Below are 11,812 nucleotides of genomic sequence, written 5' to 3' on the forward strand. Positions count from 1 at the left end.
TTATTGTTTTAAGTCTCACACAGTGACGTCAGAAAGTGAAAAACTGATGCTGTATTTCTCCAATTACATAAGTTTCTAAATTTAACATTAAATGTAAGTAGTTTCACATTTATTACCAATGGTGTGCACCACACTTTTTTTTTTTATATTTAAATACATATTTTAGTTTCTCATGTTTTTCGACCTTACATGTTTAGTCTTACAAAAAAAAGACCTAAATTGTTCTAAAAAATTCAAATGTGAGTCAAATTAGTTTTTTAGATCAAAGTAGTTTTTTTGGGTTAAAGTAGTTTATACCAAGTATTATAAAACATGTTAAAATGACTAATTTGACTTATATTTAAAGTCAAATGACTAATTTGACTTATATTTGATGAACCTCTTGTTGTTATCTAGTCATATTTTGAGTTTGCTGGACCTACCTGCCCATTAGGTTGATAACATAAATCTAGATTGACTATGGACAATTTTCTATGATATTATGTAACTTTAAGTAAGAATGAGCATGAGGAGGGTAAGATCTATCACTTACCCAAACTTTAATGTTGGTTAAGTTACTTTTTTTAGATTCAGACTTGACCCTAAAGTCGAAATTAACCTGATTATAAATGTCTATTGGGTTAGCTTTTGAACTCAACTTTATATTTGATTAAATATAATGCATACCCATTTTATATAAAATATTCTCAATATTACTTATTATTATAGATAAGTAATTTGACATATGAAATGATATATATACATATTGTTAATATTCTATATATGATAAAAAAAATAGAAAATCAATAATATTTTCGACCAAGTAGATATCATTACGTTGTACACAATTGAATAAAGACGCACACAAACATGATGAGTAAGTAATAATAGGAGTTAAATCAGATCATGTTTATCTCCTACATAACCCTAAATATTGATCATGACTAATCTTTGAATTTGAAATGACCCTAAACCTAACGAGACATCACCTTATTTGGTCTAATCACGATCAGGTCAATTGGATAAACAAGAGTATCAACCCTAACTTTAACATAGTAGGTGTATTTTTAACTTGTAGTGATCGAAAACTAATTTTTATTATTATCTATATCCTTCATTCAAAATTTGTAGGTAGTTAACATAATTTTATCATGTTTTATTCTTATATTAAAATGTTATATTTTTATCTTACCACCTATTTCAAAAATAAAATTAAATTATATCATTACATCAACTTAGAATGATAGTACAAAAAAGACATTAGTCTAGTGGTTTAAACTTCACTGGTCCTTAAGTAATCTCAATGGTCAAGATTTCAATTCTTAATAATAATACTTATTAAAAATCATAGTTGATTAATTTCCACAATAATACACTTTTAGTTATCCCAAATACTTCGAAATAATGGGGAAAAGGAGTCAACATTAGCCCACAACTTTTAATTGGTTAGAAAAATATATTTAACTTAAAATTTTAATAATAAAATATTTTCTAATCAAATATAAACAAATTTAATGTCATCTACTTGAATATGTCCCTTGGCAGAAAGCATGATAAAAAATTGTAATAATACATTAACATCACATCATCTTGTAGTGTAAAAATGATATTTTTCATACTTGAGCAACAAATTAACAAGGTACTAGTTAGAAGTCAAAAAACAATCATTTAATTGTATAAGCAAATTAACATTAATTTGAAGGCAAAACTGAATATGGTTCTCTAAAATGATCAACATTCTAAGTGATTTTTACTCCAAAAGCATGAAGCTCTAGTGACAGAAACTTTAAAGATATAAAACTCAAAAGCATTATGATTGGTAGCACCCAAGTAAGAAAAAGGAGCAACATAATTGTACATGCAAAGATCAAGAATGTTTCTGTATGTACATATGTCACAACATTTTTACTATGCGTTCTAATAGTAGTCTACACTTCTTTTCTGGAACAAGTCTATCAACTCACATTGGATGCAATCTCCTGAACTTCGTCATAGGTGCCGGTCTCCTCGTTAAATGAATACCTGTGTTCAAGCAAAGAAACATTCCCCGTGAGCTCCAAAGCCATGTTTGTGACCCTCGCTAATAAATCGAGAGGTCAGATAAAAAGGATGGTTCAGTCCACGAGGCTTCCACTTTAAAACAATAAAATCAAGCGGTCAAATATCAAGATACGAAACTCGCACACAATAGACAATAAGATAAGTGTGCAATACCATTGCCCGGATGATGCAGAGCAGTAAAGTCCTGTATTTGGATCATAGTAATAGCCCAGACTGCTGCTGTAGTAGTACCTAGAGCAACAAATAATTTGATGTCGTATCGAGATTTTGTCAGAACTTTTTTATAAAAGAATTCATTTAGAGAAAGAAGAAATGGCCATACATATCAATTTACTTCGTTACATTCTTTATGCTATCCTAAATAACACTAGCTGTGACTAACATCGTATTTCTCGAAACATATAGGGGGGAGAGTTGTACCCAGAAGATTCATCATACACATAATCATTTTGCACTGCACTAGCTTGATTATTTTCATCTGTAGGGGCGGCATCATCATCAGCAAACATATCAAAGTCATCTGCTCCATTGCCTGAGACGTCAGCACTGGCCAAAACTGGATTTGAAGTGCCATTGGCTGTGGTAGGGAATGATGCAGAGGCCACACCAGAATCCAGGCCATCAGAGAGCAAGTTTTTGTCCCCGTTCAGAAAAGAATTCCCTTCGCCTGAGTGTGAAGAAGTGCCTTCTCCTTTTGCTCGGGCCAACTTCTCATATCCTTCTGAAAGAAGGAAATTTATAAAAAGGCATAAGCATTAAGCAATTGGTGCTGCTAAATAAACATATTTTCTACATTACTCCTTTATAAGGCAATAGGTATCAATATCATCATTGAAGGAAGGGACAATGGACAAGGAAAATGTCCAGAGTTAATACTATCAGGGACCAACTTTTGTAAAAGCTAAAGTTATTACGTTGTGGCCCAAAAAAATGTTTTTGTGGACATTAAGCTAGAGTTAGATGGAAAAACAGAGAAATGGAAAGTACAACTTTACTACAAGAATGAGTCAGCGAGAAAAGGGCAAAGAGCTCTTCTCCGAGGGTTGCTCCCTTAACAAAAGGGTTTCCCCATTTACGACTGAGCAGAAGCTCGTTTACAAAGGTCTCAATCTGCATCCATTTCTTCTACCCTTTCCCCTCTATTTATCTAACACCCCCTTCTAACTAACTACCACGACCCCTTCTGACTAACTTACCACCCTCTAATTAACTCCATTTCGCCGAATAAACTCCTGTGGCAAAATTTAAAGTAAATAAAGGTGTGGAGAAAATAGAAATAGAATAAAGGTGTATAACACTGACCTGCCTCACGCACAAAAACCTCTTTCTTTTCATGATAAACATCTGCAAGAAAAAACACAAAGGGGCTAAAATTAAGCAACATGTCAAAAAACTAAACTCTTAAAAAAACAACAAAGCAAAGACAATCTGCACAACATAAGGATCTTACCAGGGTATGATAAATTCATATTGAGTACATGTTTCAGCAATGCCTAATATGTAAAAATTCCAATGAGAATAAGCGAATAACTTACCAAATTCACCATTCTCCATCAGCTTCATAGCATCCTCAGTTAGCTGGTCAAATACAATCTTAGTCTCAGCAGACATTTTTGCCTTTCTGTCACTGCTACCTTTTAACCTTCTCAAGGCATGTAAGACCTACGGGAAGAAGTGACAGATAATAAAACCCAGTAAATGATCCCCAAACACCTCTAAACAAAATAAAGATACTCAAGTATAATAATCTTCAATTTCAAGATTTAAAGAGACCAACTAATTGAACATGATATAAACTTAATACTGCGGTTAGTTAACAGCTGAATATAACTTTCTACAACAGTGTCTTTGATCTTTTATTTTTAAGAACATCAGGACCATTAATTTTGGGTATATTAGGAATCATCTAGTGTTTCTCTGCTTGCAATGGATGAGTAATATTGCATAACATAACCTGCTACAGGGTAAGCTGCAAAATCTACCTTTCTCCTGTTTTCTGTATTTCCATGTTCAAACTTCAAACAATACATATCAAATTGCACATTTTTTACACATTTAAAAGATAAAATTTTAAACTAAGTATATTTAAATGATAATAAACTCTCTCAATAAGAAATTTCACAACTCCACAGCCTTAAATTTATATGTCTGACTAAATTGATGATCTACTATGGAGTAGAAACGTGATTTAGTAAAATAAAAAGACACCAAAATCAACAACTAAGCCTTAGTCTCACTAGGTGGGATCGGCTACATGGACTGAATGACGCCAAAATGCTATATCAAAAACCAGAAAATTAGGAATGATAAAATGTAAGCTCACCGTTTCTCCTGGTTCAAGTGCATTTGCAATGCGCCTCTTCATAGTTCCAATATCTTTAGAAGAAAGGTCTTGGATCTCCTCTTCATCATTGGTTGCAACAGAGCTTAATGCAGCATATCTTGGATCAACTTCAACATTATCAAGCCATGCATCCTGCAAGAGTCCTTAATAATTTATCAAGATAACCAAAATGAATTAGTAACAAATCACAACTGAAAAACAATATAAACGCCTCACCTTAATCTCATTATCTCTGACAAATTCAACGTAGTTTCCAGCTGGATCAAAAAAACCTTCTTCCTTTTCTTTACTGAGGTTGAAGGGTTCAATCTGAATCCCGTCATCAACAAAGTTTTCATTTTCCTGCCAAAATATATCACCTATCACTGCCTGCCTAGCCTTTATATAAACCCATTAACAGATGTATGTGGCAACACCTTGACTATAAGAACGACTGCGAAAGTGCCAATTCAAGAAAGAATCACTCTAACTTGAAAACAAAATGAAAGCATCACTCTACAACATGTGAACGACATTCTAAATGCCACAAACTTCACAAACATATAATTTACATTACAAAAATACTCCATAGAACAAATATATTTTTATTTTTTCGAGAAAAAAAAGTAAATATCGAGCATGGGAAATTAATAAAGTTTCGGGTGTTGTAAACTGGAACATTCAACAGCAGATTGAAAAATGAATATTTCATCAACATTAATACATCACATAAACTGTAATCTATTAACCACTTTTATCCTACTTAAGATTATCATTGATTCCATTAAAAAATAAAGGCCATACATTGTTAAATGTACAACACTCCTAGTCAATAGTCACTTGAGTTTTTCTTTTTTATTGTTTTCGGATAAGAGTTAGTCACTCTAGATAACAATAATTTGACTTCAATTCTGGTGAGAAACAATAGTATCTGCACATAAGCTATAGTATGCATATAATAATAAATAAATAAATAAAAAGTTAAGAACAAACCTCATAAGATTCTTCAGCCTCAGATAAGTCATTTAAGGCAGTTTCACTCTCCTCAATGAAGAGATCAGCAGTAGATTGGTTCCGATGTTTCGACCGTTCTTTGGCAGCATTGGCAGCAGCAATAGGATTGATCAAGACATTTGCATCCTCCTCACCCTCAAACTTTTGAGTGCTAACCACTTCATCTCCTTGCTTCACTTTCTTACCCTTTGGAAATCTAACCCTTTTAGCTCTGTATAATAATAAATTCATGAATTCAATACAAGGATCATAAAATCCATTTCCACAAAATCAATAAATAAAAACTACAAAAAAAAACAGCTCAAAGGGACAAATAATACAACACAACTAATGGGAAACATAAAACAAAACAAAACAAAACAAAACAAAACATCATGGGTTTAAAGTGAACCCTCAACAAAAATTTAACTTGATGGAAGTTAGGGATACCCAGTTCCCCGAATTTAAAAATAAATAAAACAAGAGGAGCTGAAAATCAAAGCTGAAGCGTATCTGATAAATGAGTAAAATTAGGGTTTATGGGTGAGGAAGAGAAATTACGGTGGCTTAGACTTTGAATCATCAACGTCATCGAGAAAAGGGCGTTTAGAACCACTACGAGATGATTCTCCCACCATTGAAGAAACAACCACCGATTTCTTCTCTTCCAATTTCAATTTCGAAAACCTCTATCACACAATGTGATGAATAATGAAAATTTTCCAATTTTTTTTTAAATAAAAATATTGGCTAAATTAGATAATATTTTTTAAACAATTAGTATTTGAAAATGGATTCAAAATAATAATAATAAAAGGCCATTATTTTAATGGGCCCTAGCCCAAGTTAGGGTACATAAGTTGAATAATTCTAGGTTTGACTCATGTAATGTTATGTGTATATGGAAAGAAAAAAGAAAAGTTTGATTTACTCCATTATACTTTAAATGTCTCATGTTAAACAATATTAGTCTTTCACTAATCATTGAGATTAAGTTGTGCAAATAAAAGAAACTAACACTTGATATTTGAATTTTTTGAAGAAAAAAATTTGAATGTGATGTTGTAGTACAAATGTTTACATGTATTTAAAGGTTTGTTTATTCTTAAATTCTATTTTAGTTTATTAATTTCAAAAAATGAATTTTTATTATTCTTTTTCACGGATTTGATTGAACTAAATTGAATTTTGGTTTCAATTGATTGAATCCATAATTTTAGTTTATATGAAATAATAAATTATTGCATAAATTATTTGTAAGCGTGTAAGGAAGATGAAATTTAATATTTTTCTATTGTGATTTGACAATGAGTCAATGATTAATGGGAAAATGTCCTTAATGGTAAATGGTGTATTTAATTAATTAAGAATTTGACCTTAGTTTTTGCTTGTTAAGAGATTTAAAATGGGTCATTAGTTTATGTATTTTTTCAATACATGTTTAAAAATATAAAGTAAGAAATGTAAATATGTGTATATTATCAAAAGACTAACAATGTATTGGTTTAATGGTGTAAGACCCTAGATTACAGTATGACCAAATGGTTAAGTATTCGATTTGAAAGAACGACAGTTGTAAAATTATGGGTAATTTGTGTAAAATTTAAAAAGATCTATGTGTTATGTCATCTTTGAATTTGCAATTAAGGTGATCAGCGAGGTTTGTATTCAAAAGATTAGAGACAATTCACATTAACAAAACTAAAATAAGTGAGATACACTTGAATTCGAAATGTAGTTTTTTTTTTTTTTACAGGTAATCAAAAAAAAACTTACAACTCCCACATACGATGAATTTTTTAAACTACTCACAAGTCGCACATGGGATAGATGAACTTGGAAAATAACTCAGACTATAAATAGAAGTCTCACCCCTTTATATTTTCTTGTCACAAGTTGTGTGTTTTCTTACTAGACTTCTTCTTTCTCCTTATAAACTTTGCTGACTTATTTCTATCTTACTTCTCTTTCTTTCTTTTTGTGATACTGAAAGTCTAATTGTGAGAATTTCAAGAATTAACATTGGTAGTCGGATTACAGGAAAATAGAATTGGCACGAGCGAGTAATCATATTGTGGGCATTTCGAATAGTAGTCATATTGGTCAGTACCATGAAACGTATTAAAGAGAGTGACTTAATCGTGAGTCAACTAATAAATATTTTTTTGTGTCATTTAGAATTGTTACAAGCTACATAAACATATTTCATACTAATTTAACTAATGGTGGAATTGTAAAAACAATTATTAGTATTTCCTTAATTGTCTAAAGAATGTAATATGTAGAAATAAGTTTATTTTCTTAAGAATACATTTATTTGGGATTAGAGGTACCATTCATACAAAAAAATAATTACTTTAATGACATACTTATCTATCTCATTTTAATTGTTACTTTAAGGTAATACATACTTAATAATGAACTTAAGGTAATATATATTAACTTAATTATTAAAAATATTAATTACAATTTGATGTTAACTAAAATATCTCTATAACAATATTCATTGAAATAATTAAAATTATTTTTACATTCAATAGAAGTAGTTTGAATAGTTAATATAAAACAAAAATAATTTTTTTAACACTTTTAATTTCCTAAGATAATATAAAAATAAAAATTAAAGTACATCCATAATGTACAAAGTTAGCAATATATACCTATTGGATTTTTTTTTTGGTTTCCCATATTATCCTCGCACTAGAGGCAATCCTGTCCGAGCCGGAAACTTTCACAACTATGTGGGGTTAACTCTCCCGGCGAACATTTTTCCATCCACAAAACTCGAACCCAAGACATTACTTAAGGAAAATTAAGAAGAATCAAACATGTAGCACTTGATGCATTAGTTGATATATACCTATTGGATTTGAAAAGGTCAAAATTAAGATAGGAGAATGTGAACAACATCCCTTTCATAGAGTAATAATTAGTTACCTACGTGTCAAATTTTGATAGGATATTCTTAAGACATGAGTGGACCAATTCAAAAAATTCATGTGTGGGCACATATGGACCCACATAGTTTCTTGCTTGCCCACCAAGGAACCCAATTGAACTATATTTACAATTCTATCTCTATTTTTATTTTTTAGGCTAAATATGTTTCAATTTAAAAGTCCATATTTTGGCCTTTGGAATTTCTAAAATGCAAAATGTGTCATTTTCTTATTCTAACACATATTATCTTTTAGTAAAGAGAGTAAAATATTTCCCTATATTAGAAGATAATTTATCTGATCCAGTCAGTAAAAGTATGACATGCGTACTATTTGTTTTATTTTAGAAATATTTTATAAAAAATAATTAAATATGACACATATCATGATTTTAGTAACGGTAAAAAGATAATTTATCTCTTTATATCAGGAGATACTTTATTTTCTTTAATGAATTATCTTTTTTTAATTAGATCGGGACATGAAATGAAACAAAATTCTTCCTGGAGACCAAGCCGGCTCAAAAGAGTGTATCAAGTTGACAATTGTCAACCTCTCACCATTTTCCATATAAATATGATTGTTGTGGTTTGGTTTTTAATCACTCATCCTTTTTTCTCTCTTTCTTTTTAGGTCATTAATCACTTTAGTTTGTTGTAAAAGCAATGAAGAGGTTGAGTGTGATGAAAACTCAATAATTAAAATGATTATAATATGCTTTTCTTGTTTGGTGCCATTTCTACCTCACAATATTAAAGTTTAAAACATGTTTTATGCCTAATGACTCACTTCATAACAATCCTAAAAAATACAACGATTTATATGGTTTATTTGCATGGTCTTAGCTAAAAGATTTTTAACTAATCTCTTACAACAACTATTACTACAAGAAAAGGATATTTGATCAATATAATATATATGGATTAGGTAAAACCTTACATGATTAGACTTTTTCTACCGATAAATATTAATATGTTCGTATTTTATGACGAATGAAATTTGAACCCTCAACATTTTTATCATTTTACTCCCTAAGCCCTCCATACAAGGTATTCTTGTTTTTTTATGGTCAAAACTTTTTCATACAGTTTGGAATAGAGCAATAAATATAGTGGTGTTGATCCTCTGATTACTAGTGTCCTTAATGGTATATTAAGTTAATCAAAATATGTTACTTAATTGAATTATTTATAAAAAATATAAATTAATGTTTTATATTATTTCGAGAATACTATTGGTTAAGGATAAATAAATATAATTTTTTTCTGATAGACTCCGACACTTAATATATGAATTAGTTTATTTTCATATACAGATAGGATAAATGACGATGACACATTCTATTTTCATAAACTATTTTTATAAAAATCGGAATATTATCATTGAGTGGTACCCAAAAAATACAAGTTTTGTAGCTTACGCAATTCAAACATTCCACTTTTATCTATTGCTATATATTTGACCTACTCTAATTAGATTTGTGATATAACAATAGCACTTCCTATTTATTTGTTATTTATAAAGTTCGAAATATATTGTAATTATTATCATGATATAATTCTTACTTTCCCATTTGACACTTAATATTTTTGAGCTTTTACAAAAAAATAATAATATAATCCTAGATAATCACCATTAAACATTAACTATAAGTTGAAACTACTTATCTTACCTTAAATTGAATATTCTAATTATGATTTAAATTTTAAAGTATATCCAATAAAATATTATAATATAAAATATATCAAATACAAAAAAATATTATAATTATATAAAATAAAATACATAAAAACTAAATATTTACTTGCATAAAATATTGTTTTATGTGACCTCAAAATCATATATTTTAACAGAAACACGGAAGTTATACATCTATGTTTTTTCTTCTTCTGAATTATATATATTTTCCATAAAAACCAATCTTATTTTTAAATTAAAATAATCTCTTATTTGATTGTTGATAATAAATAAATATTTTTAAAAAAACTCACCTATTCTATAATTAAAGTAGGTTATTGATTATAATAAGGTATAATGTTTGAAATCATAAGCTTAAATCATTATTATAACCTCAATTATTAAGATTATTGAAATAAGTTTGTTTGTGATTAAATTGTTCATAAACCATAGAAAGGTTAACCCCTTTACATAAAGAACATTGAATAAATCCGGCTATTACAAATAAAATAATTTCCATGCATATAGCAACAATACAACATCTCAATTCTCAAATAATATAATTAAGAAATTCAATTATCTAAAACTATAAAACTATTTTTTTAGCTGTTAACTAAATTATAAATTATTCTAAATGAAGTCAGAATGTATAGATTTAGTGGTGTAAGATTTTAGTGGATATCAAGACAAATTAAAGATTCAATTCATCAAAACAATATTTATTAAGAAAGACAATTACACACCCTAGAAGAGATTAATTTCTTACTTAGAGAATAAACGATACAATTCGATATATAAAAAAGAAATGAGGGCAAAGATGGAAAAGAAAGTTAGAATGAGGGCAATATTTTTTGGTTTACTACATGTATCCTCGGACCAGAGGCAATCCTGTCAGAGCCGGGAATATTTACAGGTACGTGGAACTAACTCTCACAATGAACATTTTTTTCATCCACAAAACTTAAACCTAAAACCTTACTTAAAGAGAATCAAACATATAACACTTGAACCAACACCAATCGTAAGAGGGGAATGAAGAAAATCATTCTTAATAATAAGAACAATACGGTTACACTAACAGCCGAAGGAATTTGGAGGATTGCTTTCTTACAATTTAGAAACAGAAAATTTCTCATTTTATCTTTCTTTCCCCATTTTCGTTCGGTTCACGCGCCATCCCACTCTCAACAGTATCGTGTTCAACACGCATCGTAAAGAAGGTTCATCAATCTTAAAAGAGAATAATGTATCTCCTTATATCACTCATATCAGGAGATAACTTATCTCCTCTAGTCAATAAAAATGTGATATGTGTTATTTTTAAAAAAAAAAAAATATTTTTATAGTATAATTGTATCACTCATTATTTATGTTTAATCATTATAACTCCTCTTATATAAAAGTAATACAGATGAATAATAAATCTACATCCTCATATATTACACTTATATAAAAAAATGATCAAAATTTAAAAAAAAATGTATATACCGGCAATGTATGAGTTTTATATATCATTATTGTTTATCCATCATTGATATTTAATTGTTGTTGACTTTTCAAAAAATAATAATTCAAATGAATAACATATAATAAATTATATGTGTATAAATCTTTAAACTGTCCGCAACCAGTTTTTTTTGGGTAAAGTGTTAATAACTTAATATACAATTTTTTTTAAAAATGTGATAAAAAAGTAGTCTAAAAGCTTGGTAAGGAAGGAATAGTGATAGAGTATAAAGTATAAACACTACATAGTGTGTTTCTTTTTCTATCACTCTTCTCTCTGAGTTTTTGTTTCTGTTTTCATAAAACTATAAATAAACATTTATTTATAAATATT

The 11,812-nt window shown here is 29.1% G+C and overlaps 1 protein-coding gene across 1 annotated transcript; it reads right to left on the bottom strand.

The window, feature by feature from the left end:
- LOC109334392 (CD2 antigen cytoplasmic tail-binding protein 2) lies at positions 1,811-6,081 on the bottom strand. The gene is made up of 9 exons (XM_019570145.1): positions 5,918-6,081; positions 5,357-5,588; positions 4,601-4,726; positions 4,364-4,516; positions 3,576-3,702; positions 3,343-3,384; positions 2,461-2,761; positions 2,194-2,271; positions 1,811-2,001 (listed from the first exon to the last, which is right to left on the bottom strand). The coding sequence occupies exons 1-9, from the start codon at positions 5,992-5,994 to the stop codon at positions 1,935-1,937; spliced, it is 1,203 nt and encodes a 400-aa protein (XP_019425690.1). The 5' UTR covers positions 5,995-6,081; the 3' UTR covers positions 1,811-1,934.

This window comes from Lupinus angustifolius, chromosome LG19 (assembly GCF_001865875.1).
Source record: "Lupinus angustifolius cultivar Tanjil chromosome LG19, LupAngTanjil_v1.0, whole genome shotgun sequence".
NCBI classification, from domain to species: domain Eukaryota; kingdom Viridiplantae; phylum Streptophyta; class Magnoliopsida; order Fabales; family Fabaceae; genus Lupinus; species Lupinus angustifolius.